Source organism: Rissa tridactyla, chromosome Z, assembly GCF_028500815.1.
Source record: "Rissa tridactyla isolate bRisTri1 chromosome Z, bRisTri1.patW.cur.20221130, whole genome shotgun sequence".
NCBI lineage: Eukaryota > Metazoa > Chordata > Aves > Charadriiformes > Laridae > Rissa > Rissa tridactyla.
Window position 1 is genome coordinate 29,378,903 of NC_071497.1, and position 20,483 is coordinate 29,399,385.

General features: G+C 39.8%; 1 protein-coding gene across 1 annotated transcript; it reads left to right on the forward strand.

Moving 5' to 3' along the window:
• Window positions 1-382: 382 nt before the first annotated feature.
• On the forward strand, window positions 383-19,802 carry RIOK2 (RIO kinase 2). The gene is made up of 10 exons (XM_054185402.1): window positions 383-578; window positions 1,402-1,540; window positions 3,225-3,341; window positions 4,296-4,471; window positions 6,063-6,151; window positions 11,074-11,265; window positions 11,680-11,772; window positions 12,667-13,200; window positions 14,143-14,239; window positions 18,791-19,802. The coding sequence occupies exons 1-10, from the start codon at window positions 513-515 to the stop codon at window positions 18,950-18,952; spliced, it is 1,665 nt and encodes a 554-aa protein (XP_054041377.1). The 5' UTR covers window positions 383-512; the 3' UTR covers window positions 18,953-19,802.
• Window positions 19,803-20,483: the final 681 nt, after the last annotated feature.

The following is a 20,483-nucleotide window of genomic DNA, read 5'->3' on the forward strand; positions in this document are numbered from 1 at the left end:
GTGCCCGCCTTCTGCGCGGGCGCCGGGCGGGCACACGGGCGCGCGGGGCGGGGGATGACGTCGGAGTGGCGCTAGGTCGTTCGTGCTGGCGCCGCCGCGGGGCGAGGCGGGTGCTCTCCCCGCCTCTCCCAAGAGTGGTTTCTTCGAGGGAGTCGGTCTTGGCAGATGCACAAACCACCCAACTTGGCTAATTCGCAGTACGGAGAGAGGTAGAGCCAGTTGCGGAGCAGAGGCTTGTTCTGTATCATTTTCCAGTCGATAACAACTCAGTGACGAATGAAGCGCGCAAAGATCCGGCCGACGACACGAGCTTGTATGCAGCTGCCAGGACCCAAACGCGCAGCACTCCGGCCTGGGCGGTGCTCGCTGCCGCCCTGCCGAGAGCTCTGCGCATGCGTGTGAGGACGGTCGCGCTGCTGGCGCGTTTCCGCAGGAGCGGAGTGGCCTAGCTGTGCTCCTCGCCGGACTCTGACGGCTCTTCGCGCCGCTGGCGCGTACCGGCCGCAGCGGTCATGGGGAAGCTGAACGTGGTGATGCTTCGGTACCTCTCCAGGGAGCACTTCAGGGTCCTGACAGCGGTGAGCCGGGGGGGAGGCCGGCTGGGGGCGCAGGAGAGGGGGGGAGGCCTGCGCAGTCCAGCCGTGCGCATGGCATTCCGCGTGGTCGGTTAGCTAAGCGGAGTCGGGCAGGGTCCGTGCGCGGATGGGGGACCGGGTTGGTTGCGTCGCAGACGGCAGCGGAAGAAAGGCTCCAGGGGGGTGGGACCTGCTCCTGTTCTCGCTGGCTCCCCTCAGGTCCGGTGTTGGTGTTTCCCGGTGGGGAGGGCCCAGGTCGTGCTGTGCGTGCCTTCAGCCCGCCTCCTCGGAGGGATCCTTGGCAGGGCGGTCCCTGGGGCTGCTGCGGTGGTGGCCGCCCAGTAAGGTGCCCTCACCAGTTTCTCCACGCGTGCCGGTAACTTGTGGCACCCAGTCTAACGAGGAGCAAGCAGAGGTTTACCAGGGCGCGGCGTGCTGCCGTGGCAAGCTGCATGGTAAATGCAGGCCTCGCCAGTTGAGCTGTCTGACTGTCCTGACAGCAGAAGTACTGGTGGGAAGGCAAATTGAGCCATGGCTGGGTAATTATGAGAAGAGACTCTCATGTTAAAAATGTGGAACAGCTCTCTTGTCCACTTTTGAGACTGAAATGTACTTAGCCATTCATCTTTTGGCCAATACTGTAGAAGTGTCAAGGCTGAATTACATAAAGGCTGTTAAGGGGCAATGATGCATATTAAAAGGTTTGGTTAAATCATAAAAAGCAATAACGCACCCGTGACAACTGATTTTAGTCTCAAGTGGGATGTGGTATTATTTCATTGTTGAACACAGGGGCTAACAAGTCTATTTTTATTTACTCTTTTAGGTGGAAATGGGCATGAAGAACCATGAAATAGTTCCTGCTAGCTTAATTGCTTCCATTGCCAGCCTTAAACATGGTGGCTGTAATAAAATTTTGAGAGAGTTGGTGAAGCACAAACTTCTAGCTTATGAACGAACTAAAAGTGAGTTTGAATTTTGTGTTGGGCTCCCTCTCTCATTCTCTCCCCAATGCATCATAATGTTACTTGCAGAAATACCACAGGTTGAAATGTGTGAGCATCCAGAGCACTTTCTAGCCTTAACTTCTCTTGGACCTGACTTGGGAATATGTATTTGTGCAGCACCAAATGCTGTAGTTGTCTGCTGAGCTGCTCATGCCTGTAAAGATTGTTGCTTGGGGTCACTCTCCTCTTCCAAGTAACAAGCGATAGGTCAAGAGGAAATGGCCTCAAGTTACGCCAGGAGAGGTTTAGATTGGATATTAAGAAAAATTTCTTCATCAAAAGGGTTGTCAAACATTGGAACAGGCTGCCCAGGAAAGTGGTGGAATCGCCATCCCTGGAGGTACTTAAAAGACGGGTAGCCGTGGTGCTTAGGGATGTGGTTTAGTGGTGGTTTTGTCAGTGTTAGGTTGATGGTTGGACTCAATGATCTTAAAGGTCCCTTCCAATCTAGACAATTCTATTAAAAATGAAAGGCAGAAAAGAGATGAAGACTTAACTTTCTTCTTTGCTCAGTCACCAAAGTAAAATAAAAGAATCATTAGTTAATATAATGCATACAGCAGTGCTCCAGTTCTGGAACCCACAATGTAAGAAGAACATGGACTGGTTGGAGCGAGTCCAGAGGAGAGCCACAAAGATGATCAGAGGGCTGGAGCACCTCTCCAGTGAAGACAGGCTGAGAGTGCTGTTGTTCAGCCTGAAGAAGAGAAGGCTCCGCTGAGACCTTGTTGCAGCCTTCCAGTACTTAAACGGGGCCTACAGGAAAGATGAGGAGGGACTCTTTATCAGGGATTGTAGTGATAGGACGAGGGGTAATGGTTCTAAAGTGAAAGATGGGAGATTTAGATTAGTTATCAGGAAGAAGTTCTTTCTGGTAAGGGTGGTGAGGCACTGGAACAGGCTGCCCAGGGAAGCTGTGGCTGCCCCATCCCTGGAAGTGTTCAAGGCCAGGCTGGATGGGGCTTTGAGCAGCCTGGTCTAGTGGGAGGTGTCCCTGCCCAGGGCAGGGGGGTTGGAACAGGATAATCTTTTAAGGTCCCTTCCAACTGTAACCATTCTGTGATTCTGTGGATCAACCCAGATGAGTTAGAGTCTTATAGTAAAGAAACTGGAGCAGACTGCAAAAGCCATGACAGTTTCACCCCCTCAGAAACAGCTACTAAAGTAGTTTTTCTTCCCTGTCATGTGCTAAATAGTAGTTGTGCAGGCCTTTCCCCATTTCCTTCAGCCTTTTAGTTGCATCTGGCTTTGTAAACATACTGTAGGAGCCTACAGGAAATTCCTATCCTTTTTGTCCCAGTTCTTCAGATCATCACAACAATCTGAGATCCCTACATGTGTATCTTCCAAAATGCTCCTTCGGTTTTCCCAGGTTATTTAAAGTACTGACATTGCCTCTATTAGAGAGGGGCTAGCAGCATGTCTGTCTTTTGCCCAGTTGTCAGTTTTCATAAAACTTGCAGGAATTTAAACATCTTTACCATTCTGTCAGATTGGGCTGATATTACCCAACAGGTGAAATACTACTTCGCTGTTGTGTACTGTATGCTGAAACAAGAAACAAGGCTAAATTGATACTTACTTTAAATGTAATGTATTACATAATGAAAAATGAAATGTTTTATATTTTATTCTTGCCTAGCTGTCCAGGGTTATCGGTTAACTAATGCAGGATATGATTACCTTGCTTTGAAAACTCTATCTTCCCGACAAGTCATAAATTCTGTTGGAAACCAGATGGGTGTTGGCAAAGAATCAGGTAAGTGTAAAAAACATTTTCAGTAATTTTTTTTAATCAAACACAGCTGTAATGTTCCAAATGTTTTGCTAGAAACTAGGTAAGTTTTCCTCTGGATAGTCATGTCAGTTAATCTGTCAAACACCAAGATTTATGGGTCACTTGTTGAAATGCCATGTGAGGCTTCTGGCTGCATTTGAATATTTTTTCACAAGAGTGTTATTCTACTTTGACCATTTTGTCTGATTCTTGGTTTGTCACTTAAAACGGTACTTTGTAGGCAGATGCTGTTTGTTCACGCTTTGTGAAGAGTTTTGAACTATTTTAGCAAAAAAGATGATTACATTTTTTTCATACCACTTAGAAATAAGTAAAGTAAAATAGTCTCAAATCTATCGGAGTACTACCTTGGTTCCTCTTACGTTCATGTATATTGTAATTTGACACAGAATGTAACTTGTGTAATTGAACAATGAGAAGGGTATTGTTGGGGACAAACGGTAGAAATGAAACATAGGCTATTTGTTAACACTGTAAATTAAGAAGCTGGTCCCTTGGGTTGCCTGTCCACTCAATAGAAAGAAGAAGGCTTTTCCAGAGTGTGATTAAGAACACCAGCATCTGCCCTAGATATTTTGCCAGGATAGCTTGTATTTGTTCTTTGCTGTGCAGATAGCGTGAGATGTTAACATGAATATAGGAATCTTAAGATCTCCTACTCTGAAAGATATCTCAGATCCCATCAGTATTTCTTCTAATGGAGTACCGTGATCTCTTTACAATAATTTCTTCTTGTTCAAGTCTCTAACACACAATATGTAATTTTATCTGTCTTTACTAACTGTAGTAGGACTTTCTATGCCAGAAATAGTAATTGTGAGAAGTGAAATAACAAACTTATTACTGCACTTTTTCATTAGATACTAGCTTGTTAGATATAATTTATTCAATTGGTGTCATTATTATGTCTTCTAGATATCTATATTGTTGCAAACGAAGAGGAGCAACAGTTCGCATTGAAATTACATAGGCTTGGAAGAACTTCCTTTCGCAGTCTGAAAAATAAACGTGACTACCACAAGCACAGGCATAAAATGTCATGGCTGTATTTATCCCGGCTAGCAGCAATGAAGGAGTTTGCCTATATGAAGGTAGGTGGCCATTCACACAGTATCAGCAATGACATAGTAGACTGGAACATATTTTCAGACTCTCTTTTCATCAGTTTCTGTTTGCAGTGCTGGTAGGTTTTACACTTTTTTTTTTCCCCTAATGGACTTAAAGTATACATTTCAGAGAATTTCAATGCTATGTGTTTTGTATGCTTTCCAGTGACAAAATGAAGCTTTGCCATGGAAGTCATGCAGAACAGAAGCAGGTGTCATGGGAGAATTGTAAATTGACATTGTTATTCATGGATAGATAATTTATATATCACCAGTTCTGCTGGTTTTCCTTTGAAAGTTATTGCATAAGCTTGCAAAAACACCTTTAAAAGTAAGGAATTACAGTTACTTATAAGAATATTTTTTTTTTTTAATTCACTTACTTATTTTTTCAGTTGTTGCTGTGCTGTTGAGGGAAATCTTTCAGTCCAGACTGGTATTCTAATCTGAAAAGACACACTTTGTTCTATATTGTGGAAAAAGATTTAATTTCCAAGCATATATTCCTGTTTGCAGAGTTCCATATTTTTTGACCTGCTTTAAAAAAATTCCAGATGTTATCTAGTAATTGATAATAAAGTTGATAGTGGAAAAATAATTATTTGTAAAAAAAAAAACTAGTTTTGCCTTCTTTTGTGCTATTCAACATTACTATATACATTAAATAGTATTTTCTTGTTTCTCTTAACAAACCTTGATAGGTTCTACCAGTGGCCTCCACACAGAGAGAAAAAACTGTTAACATAATTTAAAACCTCTGTTTTGGTCTAGCTGATCCAACTGGTGAAGCATTATGTGGTCAGGACTTGTAGACATAAAATTGTGGGTGTCAATTTCCCTGACAAGAATGTTGGGGGAGGATTAATTGTGTGCTGAAAAGTGATAATAGTGTAATATTTAAGTAACAAAAGCTGTATTTATGTTGCTTCCACTTAGAATTCTATCTTGGAAAAATTCACTGTCGACAAGAGAATGAGTAAAAAGGGAATGAACCCATAAAGAAGTTGAGTGGGTCAAGTGAATGACTAAATTTACGTTAAAAAAGGCAAACCAGAGAGCTTCAAAATATTATGACTTACCTTTGGTTAATCTTTAGTGTGCTGTAATGCTGGTTATTGATATTTAAGAATAAACATTTGTATTAGAGCAACTGAGTATAGGTTAACTAGTCAGGCAGAACTTTATTGGAAGCAACTTAGTGTGGAATTTTTTTCTAACGCCTGACACCCTATTCTCTGTTACCTACTCTTGATTACTTGGGGTAGCAGACCAGGTATGAGTCAATCATGTTTCCATTCTCTTGTGGTTTTCTTCCAGATGCACAATAATTAAACTAAAGACAATACAGCAGTGCACTTCATGTCTAAATTTAAAAGTTTTACTTGTTTTTGTAGTGAAAGTTGAAATGGCTGTTATGCTGTCTTCCTTCTTAAGCACGTGATTTGATGTATGCAGTTAGCATTTGAGTAATGTCCACAATAATATTTAGTGCTTGTCTTAGACATCAGTTTGACAATGTATGTAATGTTTTCATAACTATTTAATTTTAATTCTTCAGTGTGTTGTCTCTTTCCAGGCTTTACATGACAGAAAATTTCCTGTTCCAAAACCTGTAGACTACAACAGGCATGCAGTTGTTATGGAACTTATTGATGGCTATCCTTTGTAAGTACTGAAGCTTGAAATCTCTGTGTTATAGAAATCCTAACAATGTTAGATTCAGTAAGGTAACAGGGTTAGGCTTTTTCATCATCATGTTAGTGAATTCTGACTTAATGCTGAGCAATGCTCTTTGGCGTACACTCACTAGCAGTCTGCTTAGTTATAGTCTTGCTTCTCTTATGTCTTCATTCAGAGGAATTGTTACGTTCTTAGTCCACAGACTGGTTAAATAGACTAATTTTTAAAGTAAGGAATACATCAAAAGAGCAATGTGTTAGTATTGCTACAGTTGTTAATTCTTAGTTACTAGTTAGTACTAGTTTCTACACAGAAATTGTGTATTCTGTATTTTATTGGATATATACAATATTGAATATAATATCCTTCATGTTCTGAGCTCCAGTTCATGATCCTTGCTTTGTTAACTCGGGTAAGATTGTGAATCACTGTTTTAGAACTTCTGGTCTGTTTATACAGAATACCATGTATAATCTGGTTTTGCTTCTTCAAGGAAGGTTACTTTGCTTCAGTTGTTCAACATTAGAAACGCTACATATCATTGAAGTTTGTACATGAAGGGATGGTTTGTTTTGTTTGCAGAGCAGAATGCAAAAAGCCTGTATACTCAATATAAGGTAGAATAACCTAGAGATTTAAAGTTCTAGAACAAAACAGTCCATGCCCACAACATGTAAAGTGGGCAGTTTAATAACAAAGGAATTATTCCAAAGCATAGTATTTGAAGACTTAACAGGGAAGAGTTCATTATATTCTGTCTCCCCACCTTCATTTTTAAATAATTCCATATCCATCATGTACATGGAGCGCTTAAAGTTCCACGTGGACATCGGCAGTGGAAGTTTATTATACTCTCCCTGTTTCGTGATTCTAACCTGAAGGAGATAGGCAGTGGATGAAAATTATTTCAAATATGCCAAATCAAAGAATCTCCCAATAGTTGAGGTTGGAAGGCACCTCTAGCAGTTATTTGGCCCAAACATGCTGCTCAGGCAGGGCCACCTGTAGCCTGTTTCCAGTTTCGCTGTTGTCCATTGCCTGAGTTGAAAAACTGGTGCGGAGTTGGTGACTTAAGGTAAACAATTGTTATGCTCTCTTTGACAAGTACAGGGCTCTCCAAAGTTCCTGCCAAATTGGACTTAGTTCTCCTAGTCTGCCTACTTTATTTCACTTGTCACAGAATCACAGAACGGTTGAAATTGGAAGGGACCTCTGGAGGTCAGCTAGCCTGACTTCCCTGCTTGAGCAGGGCCACTCAGAGCTAGTTGTCAAGGACAACGTACAAATGACTTTTGAATATCTCTGAAGAGGGAGACTCCACAACTTCTTTGGGCAGTGTGTGCCAGTGCTCAGTCACTCTCACAGCGACAAAAATGCTTATGTTCAAGTACTGTCCCGTGTTTCAGTTTTTGCCCATTGGCTCTTGTCCTGTCACTGGGCATCACTGAAAAAAGCCTGGCTCTGTCCTCTTTGCACCCTCCCTTCAAGTATTTATATACTTTGATGAGATCCCCTCGAGCCGCCTTCTCTTCTCCAAGCTGAACAGTTCCAGCTCTCAGCCTTTTCACATGCTACAATCCCGTAATCATCCTTGTGGCCCTTCATTGGACTCTCCCCAGTATGTCCATGTTTCTCTTATACTGGGCAGGCCAGAACTGGACACAGTACTCCAAGTGTGCGAAGTATGCCCTCACCACATGTGAATAATCACCTCCCTCAACCTGCTGGCAATGCTTTGGCTAATGCAGCCCAGGATATCATTAGCCGCCTTTGCAGCGAGGACACATTGGTGGCTCATGCTCAACTTGGTAACCACCAAGACCTCCAGGTCCTTTTCTACCAAGCTGCTTTCCAGGTGGGTGACACCCAGTGTGTACTGATGTATGAGGTTGTTCCTTCCCGATAAGCAGGACTTCGCACTGCTCATTGAATTTGATGAGGTTCATGCTGGCCCATTTCTTCAGCTTGTTGAGTTCCCTCTGAATGGCAGCACAACCCTCTGGCGTATCAGCAACACTGCTGTCATCTGCAAATTCTGCCCCGTTGTCCAGCTCATTAATGAAGATGTTAAACAGCACTGTAACCACTTTTGATTGCTGGGGTACACTGCTAGTCACTGGCCTCCAGTGAGACTTTGTGCACAGCCATTCAGGCAATTTTCAAACCACCTCAGTGTCTGGACATCCAGACTGTACATCAGCAGCTTCTCTATGAGAACCTTACACGAGACAGTGTCAGGTTACTGAAGTCCGGGCAGATAATACCCACTGCTGTCCCCCCATCTAGCAGGCCAGTCACTTCATTACATAAGTTTATCAAGTTGGTCAAGCATGACTTCCATGGTGAAGTTGACTACTCTGGATTATTTTTCTGTCCCTAATGTGCCTGACAGTGGTTTCCAGGATTACCAGCTCCATCACCTTCCCAGGGCTCATGGTGAGGCTGCCCAGCCTATAGTTGCCTGGATCCTTCTTCTTGCCCTTCTTGAAGGTGGGAGTGACGTTGCCTTTCTCCAGTCTTCATATACTTCTCCCAATTGCCATGATTGGTCAGTGATTATCAAAAGTAGCTGTGCAATGACACCTGCCACCTATCTCAGTGCTTGGGGTACATCCCATCAGGGTCAGTGGACTTTTGTATGCCCAGTTTGCTGAAGTATTCCCTGAACTGATGCGCTTCCACCAAGGGTACATCTTCCTTGCTCCAGCCCTTACCCGTGCTCCCTGTCACCTGAGATTCTGATCTCAGAAGATACCAGTTAACATGACTTCCAAATTCAACGAGCTAGCAGGACATCTTATGATCACAGAATCACGCAGAATCATAGAATGGTTCGGGTTGGAAGGGACCTTGAAGATGATCTAGTTCCAACACCCCTGCCATGGGCAGGGACACCTCCCACTAGACCAGGCTGCTCAAAGCCCCATCCAGCCTGGCCTTGAACACTTCCAGGGATGGGACATTGACAGCTTCCCTGGGCAACCTGTTCCAGTGCCTCACCACCCTTACCAGAAAGAATTTCTTCCTGATATCCAATCTAAATCTACCCTCTTTCAGTCTGAGGCTGTTACCCCATGTCCTATCATAACACTCCCTGATAAAGAGTCCCTCCCCATCCTTCCTGTAGGCCTCCTTTAGGTACTGGAAGGCCACTATAAGGTCTCAGCGGAGCCTTCTCTTCTCCAGGCTGAACAACCCGAACTCTCTCAGCCTGTCCTCATAGCATAGGTTCTCCAGCCCTTTGATCATCTTTGTGGCCCTCTGCTGGACCTGTTCTAGTAGGTCCGTGGCCGCCTTGTGTTGAGGACTCCAGAGCTGGATACAGTACTCCAGGTGGGGTCTCACCAGAACAGAGTAGAGGGGCAGAATCACCTCCCTCGACATGCTGGCCATGCTTCTTTTGATGCAGGCCAGGATGCGGTTGGCTTTCTGGGATGCAAGTGCGCATTGCCTGCTCATGTTGAGCTTCTCGTCTACCAGCACCCCCAAGTCCTTCTCCTCAGGGCTGCTGTCAAGCCATTCTCCGCCCAACCTGTATTTGTGCCTGGGATTGCCATGACCCAGGGGCAGGACTTTGCACTTGGCCTGGTTGAACTTCATGAGGTTTGCACAGGCCCACCTCTCAAGCCTGTCAAGGTCCTTCTGGATGGCATCCCTTCCCCTCCAGCGTGTCAGCTGTGCCACACAGCTTGGTGTCATTGGCAAACTTGCTGAGGGTGCACTCAGTCCTACTGTCCGTGTCACTGACAAGATGTTAAACAGCACTGGTCCCAGTACTGACCCCTGAGGAACGCCATTTGTCACCGGTTTCCATGTGGACATTGAGCCATAGACTGCAACCCTTTGAGTGTAGCCATCTAGACAGTTCCTTACCACCAAGTGGTCCATCCATCAAATCCATGCTTTTCCAATTTAGAGACCAGGATGTCGTGCAGGACAGTGTCAAACACTTTGCATAAGTCCAGGAAGATGACGTCAGCTGCTCTCCCCTTATCTGCAATGCTGTGGCAACATCATAGAAGGCCACCAAATTTGTCAGGCATGATTTGCCTTTGATTATCCAGGCCTGTGGCTGAGAGAAGTGTCACCAATTAATTTTGGTATGAAGGTGTTTAACAGGAGCCTGTTACAGAGCTGCTAGACTTCCATTGTTTGTTCTTTGTGCTGCACAAACGATCCATTCTCATAATACTGTAGTGCTGCATTCGGACCAAAATATCTCATGATAACTGTAAATGCCAACCAGTTTTTGACAGTTTATAGTACAATAAGATAACTACCAGTTTACTTGGGTTGTTTCTAAAGACCAGATGATCTGTATTTTGCCTCCAAAGGTACTTTGCTTTCTTAGGTATACATTCAGGAACACTTTAAGCTTTTTTCTTTCTTTTTTTTGTTTCCTTACTTGGTCTAGAAAATATGTTTTTGTAAAAGAAAATGCCGTGGGGCATTTGAATTTGAATACAGGAAGACCTGGTTCCTACTGAGACTATAAGATTACTTAAAACAGGAGAGACATAAAAAATTTGCGGATCCATTATTTAAATAATGCATTATGACAGCGGTGCCTGATGGGATACAATGAGCGTAAGTTGAAATGAGATTTAGCCTGGATATAAGGAGACATTTTCTCCAATCAAGGACAGTGAGGCCGTGGCACAGGGTGTTTGGGGAAGTTGCACAGTGTCTCTCCATCCCTGTAATTTTTCAAGCCCCAGCTAGACAAAGCCCTGAGCAATCTGGTCTGATCTCAAAGTTGAGTCTGCTTTGAGGAGGGTGTTGCACCTGAGAGCCCTTTTAGCTTGAATTACCCTGGCATTCTGTCAGATGTATTCCACGTACTTTGTCTGTATTTTTAAATTACATCTTTCAAGGTTCAGAATATTTCATTTTATTTAACTTTTCAGGTGCCAGGTGCGCCACGTTGAAGATCCTGCCTCTGTCTACAGTGAATTAATGGATCTGATTGTAAAACTTGCCAATCATGGTTTGATTCATGGTGATTTCAATGAATTTAATCTCATATTGGATAATGATGACCATGTCACTATGATTGATTTCCCTCAGATGGTATCAACGTCACATGCAAATGCTGAATGGTAGGTTCGAATTTAATGATGTTTTCAAAGCAAATCTGACAAGTGCTGATGCCAGCAAATAGTCAACCATGACTTGTTTCCATAAGCCTGTTTCTGGTTCTTTTTCTACCATTGTTGTCATGCAGCACAAATAACATTCCAAGCATAGTTTGATTTATGAGTGAGTAGAAATGTCTGTTTAGAATAAATATGTAATTAATTGCTTCTCAGAGACAATGGTGTTGTTCAGTTAAGAAATGCTTAGAAATGCTTACTGCAGCAGTTTGTCTCCCTGGCCTTTTGTCTTGGGATCACTAATAGAAATAATTTTAAAATAAAATCAGTAAAAGTCAAGAAACATAGGTTAAAAGTTTGTCATTGCAGTAGACTTCATTACCTTGATTCTGTGTTTGTGCAATTCTGTTTTTTTTACAGGTATTTTGACAGAGATGTTAACTGTATTAAGGAGTTCTTTAAGAAGCGCTTCAACTACGAGAGTGAGCTCTTCCCAGCATTCAAAGACATCAGGTAGAAACTGCCAGATGAATTTGAGTTCTCCTATTTATGGTATTTGTGTTGGTTTGGTGAGAAAAATGCTCGTAGGAGAAATAAAAAGAAATAGGCCTAACTGTGCAATTTTAAATTATGGGTTTGTCATTCCTACGGTGTTTTCTTCAAAGTTACTGTAAGTGGTTTCTAACAGCTAAAGTGCTCTTTAAAATCTGCTGCTGCCTCCTCCATCTTTCCCCTTGCAGCTAAGGAAGAGAGATTGATCCAAAACTTGAAACAAGTAGTAAATCAGAATCGGTTTCTTCCTCTTCTCAAAGCCTATCTAGCAGTTCTAGTATATTGAAGATTAATTTGGGTTTCAATTTTAAATTTATTTTTAAAATGCTAGTAAATATGGTGACTGCCTCTTCAAACATTATTATGATCAAAGTTTTCTTCTTAATGTCTTTTGTCTGTTTCGAAAAGTAATTTTCCTTATTTTAAGACTGAAGCTGCTGCAGTGAAAAGGGTTTTATTTCATTCTAGCAGTTTTCCAAAGGGTTACCACACTTGAATCAGTCTCTGTGTGTCAGTGTACCCTTTGTTCTTCTGTTTGTTTTAACATCATTTGAACTTAAAGCCAAATGGTATTCCTGATAAAATAAAGTAATTTCCTATAAATAAGTAAATGCTGGTTATAGAGGTGTAATAATCTTCTGCAGAAGTTTGCTTCTCTCAGGTCAAATTCTATTAATACTTTACCTAAAGTTCAGCAGTATCATGTGGTGTTCTGGGTGTTTCAACAGAATATATCCTCTTTGTTAATAGTAGAGGTAATTACAGTCTAGTTTGATTAATATTTTTAATCCAAAATGTGGCATATTTGTATCTTGATGATTTAGCATATTAAAAGAAAACTTACTTCTTTTATAGGAGAGAGTGCTGTCTTGATAGAGAGATTGCTGCCAGCGGCTACGCAAAAGAAATGGAGGAAGATGGTGAACTGCTTTACCCACCGGGTTCTGATGAGGATGATAATACAACAGAATCAGAATTTGTAGAAGATGCTGAAAATAAACTCAACTTCTTCACAAAAGATAAAGAAAACAATGTAGACTTCATGTATGAAACGGGTGATTTCTCTGAAAGCAGAACCTCTAACAACTTTACGTGTACCAATGAAGAGGCTGACACAACTGAAAGTAGTGAAAATACACAAAGGCTGAATATGTCAAAGTTGAGTTCAGCCTTAGAAGAAGTTGAAGGGCAAACTATGCTTTGGAGGTTAAGTGAAGATGGAGGGAGTTCTGCAGTTGTTTTTATTAAGGACAAAACCATAACCAAAAATGCTGCTGAAGTCGAAAATCAGACAGGTCAAGAAGGGTGCTGTAGTGATAAAGAGAATGAAGACAAATGCCCTGATCTGGTTGACTTGTCAGCATTAAACGAGAACATCATGCATGACAGGTAAAGATTCATATTTACTGTCTAGCAGCTCCCCCAACTGAATGTAAATGTTTCAGGTAGTTCAGAAAGGACTAGTCTTCAGCTAACCTTGTTTAAATTGAAGACTAAAAATTCAATTTATTGTGAAAACATTGCAGTGAATGTCGTCCCTATTGGTCTTGTGATAGGCAGGCTGTTGATTGGTACTACATACGTAAGGCGTGACAGATCAGTTATCCAGCACGTAGTTGTATCTAATGAGAGAATAGGTCTTGGGTTTAATGCGTAGACCAACTTATTTTCTATTGTGGAATTTTTTTCCCTTTTTCTTTATTTCAGTTAATATTGGTAGTGAAAGAGTTCTTGATATTAAGATACTGCTTCTAAAAAACTTTTATGACTAAGATTGTAATTTGAATGCTCTGACTCAAAGCCAAATTATTCTGCTGCTTATTCAGCTGAAGTTAGCAAGAACAGGCTCCTTGGAATGTATGTCAAATATATAGTATTGTCTGTTTTTCTAGCTTTCAGTTCCTTTCCTGACGTACTTAGAAATTCCTGCTTACCTTCAGATAGCCCCTTGTACATGAAATTCTAAATCTGACTTTGCCAGCCCACCATGTACCTGGACGCATATACAAAGTTCATGCTCCCCCTCATCTGCTTTTGCTTTTTACTGAAATGACTTGTCAAAACATTGTGCAGAATCTGAAATATATTTTTCTAGTGTTCTGAAGCTTCATTTCATGTGCTTGGTATACATGTGGCTATTGTGCAACAAATTCTCCATTCATAAAATGTCTGTTTTGAACAACTAGTGTTAAATTGTAAATCGTTTGTAGTATTTGCATGTTCTGTGTGAGTTTTTAGATTATATCTCAGAGATGACTAAAACATGATGCTCGTAAAGGCAAAGGATGTTTATCTTGCTAGTGGAATAAAACATTGATTAATGTATTTTAGAAATGAAGAGAGTGTCGTTCATATTGCTGAGCACAGAGCAAGGACTGAAAGTATCACATCAGTCAGAAGTGTTGGGAGCTGTTCAACCATTCCGGCGGTAAATATTACTGTTATTACCTAGTTTACTCTTAGAGCATGTTACATTGCACGCAGTTGTTAGTACCTGTTTGTAAAAATGTTCTCTAGCATTAATTATCTTTAAAAAACTCTTGCCATGTACCTCTCTGGCTTGCATTTCCATGCCCACAGAAAAACAGGACTGATGCTTCTGTAATTGTTTACACAATGATTTCCAGCACTTTCCTTCATGTACTGCTCTTTGCCCTTTCACCAAAGCCCTACTTCAGCATTAACAACTCTTCATTTAGCCAGTAACAGGCTGATGTATGTTAATGCACAAACATGATATCAGTTCATTTGTTTCTGTTGCTAGCTACAATTAATATTTTTTATTTTAAAAGTTGGTGCTTGAATCAAGATTTAATTTAGCCTTTTTCACCTGTCATCTTAGAGATTTCTTCACACTCTTCTGAAACGTTACATGAACTCACTTCAATAGCGATTTCTTTGGCAATATTAATTTATTTGACTTTCTGCATTATATAAATCAGAAGATTTTCAGCAGATTTTGATGTCGTCTGCTTCAACCCATGACTATACAGTTGTCAGTATGGCTACGTCTGTCACATGTTTAAAAGCGCATTTTCATTTTAAAGGGAAGAAAGTCCTACGTTCTTTATTAGTTATAAAGTGTTCTTATACAAAACAGGAAAAAACACCTTTCAGTTCACAGCTGATTCGTGAGGTATTTTTTTAATTAGGTCAGACTACGTACTTGCCATTGTAAATACGGGTACCTATGTTTAGTCTCATTTTTATTTGCAGTTAGGACCAGAAGCTCTGAAAATCAATCTAGTTTGGGGAATATGTTAATGTAGTTTCAGCTCCTTCACAACAGCTACCGAAAGTAAATACGTACTTCTTCAGTTGTGTATTTTCAAAGCATTTCTATTGCCTGATTAGAGTATATTTCAATATACCTGAAACCTCTAGTGCCAGCAAGAGCAATTTTATTATTTTTTTTTCGGTTAGACTTGATTTTCCTCATTTACAGTCTTTTTGGTCTGCTACTTACTGCTTCAGTACTTTTCTAACAAAGGCTTTGCTACTGTCCTGTTAAGTGATAAGTTGTTCTTTGAAGCAGCCGTGTTTTACGCAAGGTGCGTGTGGGTGGCTGTGATATTCATTGAATAGATGGCTGCCTTACTTTTTCATGTTTGGATTTGTTTTTTTTAAGATAAGTATTTTAAAGATACCAATAATTAGTAAATTTACATGTGTAAATAAATGTTAAGGAAGAGCATGTTCGTATCTTGTCTGAGACTTTTTTTTACCAGACTTCATGCAAGGAAAAATCAAACAATTTTAATCTTCATCATCACAGTTCTTACTCTATGGGATGGCATTGTGTCTTCTTAAGGAGACAAAGGATTGGGTTAAAACTATGGTATGAAGTAAACAAGAGCCAGGAATTCCCTAGCTTTTGGTCCTTGCAATCTTTTCTTTTTTTTCCTGTTTTTTTTTCCTTTTGTTTTTAGTTTGCTAATGTAAGTATGCAGAATTAAAAAAAAAAAAAAAAAAAGAAGAAAAAAAAAGATTAGTACTACTAAGTTCTATAAAGGAAATTACTTGAAATTGTAAAATTGTATTCTTGTACACCACTTGGTGGTAGCAATGATCGTTATGTAGCTATAGAAAACTTTTTGAGTATTTAGAGGATGTATGTTCTGTCGGCAGACACATAAAATGTGTTAAAAATATATAAATGGCATGTATATACCTAATTTTCTGTTCTAAAAGATAAAAACACTTTAGCAGAAAAGCTTTCAAGAGATTCAGACACATAAAAAATTCTATCATACCTTGCGTAATGCTTTCACTTACATGCTTTTATGCTGAGTAAATTGTTTCTGCCCTTTACTGAATCTTATTTTAACTTTTGAGTGTTAGAGCTAAAGAAATGTTATGTATAATGACCTATTTGTAACATATGAAAATAATTACAAAACTAAAAATGCAGAATAATGGCAGTGCAGTAAGATCCCCAGGGCTGCGTAGAGCTTATGCCTGTTATTGCTGCTAGCATTCATCTGCTGTTGTGGCAGAGAAAACATAGTAAAACATAGGCAGATTTTTAAATCAATCATAAAAGAATTCATATAGGCGTATATAAACAATGGCAGTAATAGCAGTAGATACAGTCTTTACTTGGAGACCAGGTCAAAAAGAGAAAGCATCATGAATTTTGGAACATCAACTATTCCACATGAAGTAAGGTATCTTTCTGTGCGTGTACAAATCTTTTTATGCACTAATGCAATTTCATTAGAGGAAACGATGTGAATGATCAAAAATTTAAATAATAAAATGTAAATCTGTTTACTCCAAAGCATTTCTCAGTATTTACTCACATAGAAGTTACAATGATCAAAAGACTAGTGAGTTTTTCCACCACGTGGTGTGGTTGAGCAATAGGATTTGGGGAATTTACATTATGATTACATGTCAAAGATTTCTGGTATCCCACTTGCAAAGTTTCTTCTAGCAAGTTTTGTATAAACTAGTTATCTGTCCTAGACTGGAGTGGGAGAAGTAGAGAAGCCTTCTTTCAGAGTTCTGCTTATAGAAAACACAGAACAACAGATACTTTATTGGCAAAAGAAAAACATCAGTGCAACAGTTTAAATTAGTTCTAATCAGTTTTTCTTCAGGAATATTTTTAAAGAGAATCTACAGTTTTTATTTCCAAAGAGCTTACGGTTAAATACTGAGTGCCACCAAGTACCCAAGGAAAGAAGGACACATCACATGCAAGTGTTTTCTAACCACATTTCGAGTGTCAGCCTGCATGTGTCATAACTTGGGAAACTGCTGTTCAGGTGGTTTCCTGAGTACTGCAGGATTGCTGCTGAAATCAGGATTGAGTAATTGGGTTCATTGACCACCTTGTATTTTGTTACGTTAGCTGTGTTAGCCACAGCAATTCTTAAAGAGCATAACTTGCCAAAGTTAGGCTTTCTGGTTCATGATTTACTCCCTACCAACTTACTGCTTTGTATGCTGCAGTGAAGTGGAGTTGATAGTACAATCAAGGAAGCACAACAAGGCAACTGAAATTGGTGTACATGTAAAGGAAATGTAATTAGATTGATATTTTTCCTCTTGTCCCGTTATTTGGCCATCAGCAGATCTTTTATTGAGGGCAGATTTATTCCTTAAGAGGATTTTTTTATTTTAATACTTTATTAATTATAATAAAACTAAGACACTCCTTTGGTATTTCCAAGAAGATATAATTCTGTTGTGCTGAAATAGTTAGATGAAAATAACTTGCTTTCTTTTTTTGTTCTAAGACAAGATATGCAAGTGCGCACTCCGTATCAGTGCAGCAGCTTGAGCTGGGATCATTTTCCAAATGACAAAATCATAGCCACAATCTACCAAATTATGGCTTCATTTTTATTGTGGGTAATCATAATGGAGAGCGGAACTCAGAATGAAAACATAGATTGTAAATAACAGATGAAATTTCATAAAACTACCACAGTTTTATGGAAGTAATAGTTGCTGTTTCAGTACTTTTGCTGTAGAGGCATGAGACAGTCCTTTAGAGTCTCTTTATAGGAGAGTGCCTCACAACAGGGGAAAACTGGAGGAGGAATTGTAAATCACTCCTGACTGCCCATCTTTTTTAGCCACACTTGTGATAGAGAGTTGTTGTTTTCCATTAGAATCATGCTCAGATCTTTGTAATACAAACTTTAGAAAAAAACAAGATGCTAAAAAAAAATAGACACAAACTAAATAATTACTACTGGATGTGAAATGTTCTATTGTTTTGTTTTTTTTTTAAAAGACATTTGTCTAATCTTCAAGCGTAGAATACTATCAGATTTTAAATTTTTGTAGAACACGTGTTTTGCACTGAGAGGTGCTAGTCCTTTCTGGTCCTCATAAGAAAGACACTTAAACTCCATAAGGTATGATTTAAAATGCTATTTATTAGAGCTAAGATGATCAGGAGAGAGTAGCATAGATAATCCCACACCCCTTTAGGTGCTGGGAGCCCTGAGGGTTTAGTGTTGAACTGGAATGTTAAGAAACACACAGTACACCATGCAGACCTTGTAATCTCTTATACAACCTATAGTCTCTCTTAACTCACTTGAACTTTTTATGATTTTTCTTACAAGGAAGCAACTCTGTTCATCGTTTCTACAGTAAAGCTGAACTGAAGTTCACATGAGAACTTCTTGCTGCACTTCTAGGTAAAGGCAGGGCTTCACAGGAGGCCTAATTGCCAGTATTGAGCAGGAGCTGGCTTAGTTTATCCTACTGCCAGCAGCTTTGTGCAGCACAGCAGAGGCCTGAAGACAGCCCTGTACATGTAGCTTAGTGCAGCACAGCACAGACATGGGCTTACTCACACTAACTGTTGGGAGATCACTGACTTCTCCATGTTCAGAAGTCTTCCTGCTAGGATCACGCATGTTCACGTTGGTACTGAAAATGCAGTATCATTGTGCCATGTCTTAGTACTACACGATTTTCATAAACTTCTGAGACTGAATTGTTTGTTTATTTGTAGGAACTGGTGAAACAGAAGATAAAACGTCAACTGACCAAACAACAAAAGTCTGCTCTGAGGCGTCGGCTGCAGAAAGGAGAGGCAAATATTTATACCAAACAACGTCGAGAAAATATGCAGAACATTAAGTCGAGCTTGGATGCAGCTAGTTTCTGGGGTTAATTTATTAAAACTCCTGTAGTATATGAGAATTCATAATGTATACGGTTGAAAGAATTATGCTAATAACCAATAATCCTTTTATATAATGGAGGAAACTCTTCTATATAAGCAAGTGTTTTTCTGGAAGTTAATAAACTTCATTCTCCTTCCTGTAATTTTGATTGGGGGATTTTGTTTTGTCTTTCTGGTTAAAGATGTTGACTGTAATTTAAATTATATGAGTAGTACAGGCTAATATCATTTAACTACAATAATTTCCAGCAGTATCTTGTTGTAAATCAATTGTACTGTGTGTGTTTAGATTAAGAATCTGCTGTTCACAGAGGATTCCTCTTAAGAGGGAAGGGGAATTTTTTAAACCAATTTTTGCAATTACTTTAAATTTTAAATGTATTTAAATACCAGGTGTTTGGTTTAATTAAAAATCATAAATATGAACCTGATAGCATTTAGTACTCTTAAGGTTTCTTTTGTACGTGTACAAACGTGAGCAATCCATCTGATGAATATGCATTCTTTGAAGCCAGCAATTATTTATTTTTTCCTTCACTTCAGGATCTCAAAAATCTTGCCCGGAAAAAAAACATAATAATAACTGTGTTTGCACAGTTACCAATAAATTTAATTCCTTTATGTCTACTAACTCACTTAAAGTGATGAGAATTCTGGAACTTGTCTATTAAAAAATATTAGCATGACTTTTACTATGCTATACCCTTGAGGTCTGAAGACCTAGAAGAAAAACAAGTATCTTGATTTTTATTTATTTTTTATTTTAAGCAAGATATGTCTAGTAATAAAATTGAATGGGTTTTATATTTAAAAACACATAATAAACTTAAGGAGAGAAGTCTTTGTGAACACTGAAGCAAGAGAACGAGCTGTTTAAATTTTTCTTTGTTCTTTTTTTAACCTTCTATCCACTGTATCCGTGCTTGAGATGTGAGGTGGAGCCCTTCTTGGGAAGGACAACTTGGTAGAGTTTAAATTATCCATCTATAGTTTGGAAAGTCTTAAATCTGCTTGCCTGAGTGAGCTTTGACTTTTGGTTTTCTGCTCACATATCTGATGCTATCTGTTCTATATCCTGCATACCCAATGTGCCTGATAACTTATTCAGGTTTTAGCCTGTTGAAGAATTGCAGTCTCTGTCATGTCTTGCAGCGTGCTCTTGCTTTCAAAGTTTTTAATTTTTGTCTTCTCTCTGGAACAGTATAAAAGCTAGTCTCAGCCAGCAGCTGTATATGGTCTTAAATAAAATCATGGTAGGTCAGTGAAGAGATGCATGCAGTAGATAAGTGTTCTGCATCGCATCACGGCTGCATGTTGACAGAAGTAAGGAAGTCCAATTAAATCTTACACATAAATGATTGCAATCAAGTTATGTAGGCCTGTTTCCTGATAGAGCTAGAGCTGATTTTAGCTGGAGTAGAAGAGCAAAGTAAGTGAATTTAATTGCATTTCCATTTCAAATGTTAAGGGGGAAAAAAAACACTTTTAATGTTTCTAGGCTCTTACCTATTAAGAGACT

Excerpts from the sequence above, each read along its gene's own strand:
- RIOK2 (XM_054185402.1), top strand. The coding sequence starts at position 513 with ATGGGGAAGCTGAACGTGGTGATGCTTCGGTACCTCTCCAGGGAGCAC. Across the intron at positions 579-1,401 it reads ACTTCAGGGTCCTGACAGCG|GTGGAAATGGGCATGAAGAA; the intron begins GTGAGCCGGGGG and ends TTACTCTTTTAG. Across the intron at positions 11,773-12,666 it reads CCAGCATTCAAAGACATCAG|GAGAGAGTGCTGTCTTGATA; the intron begins GTAGAAACTGCC and ends CTTCTTTTATAG.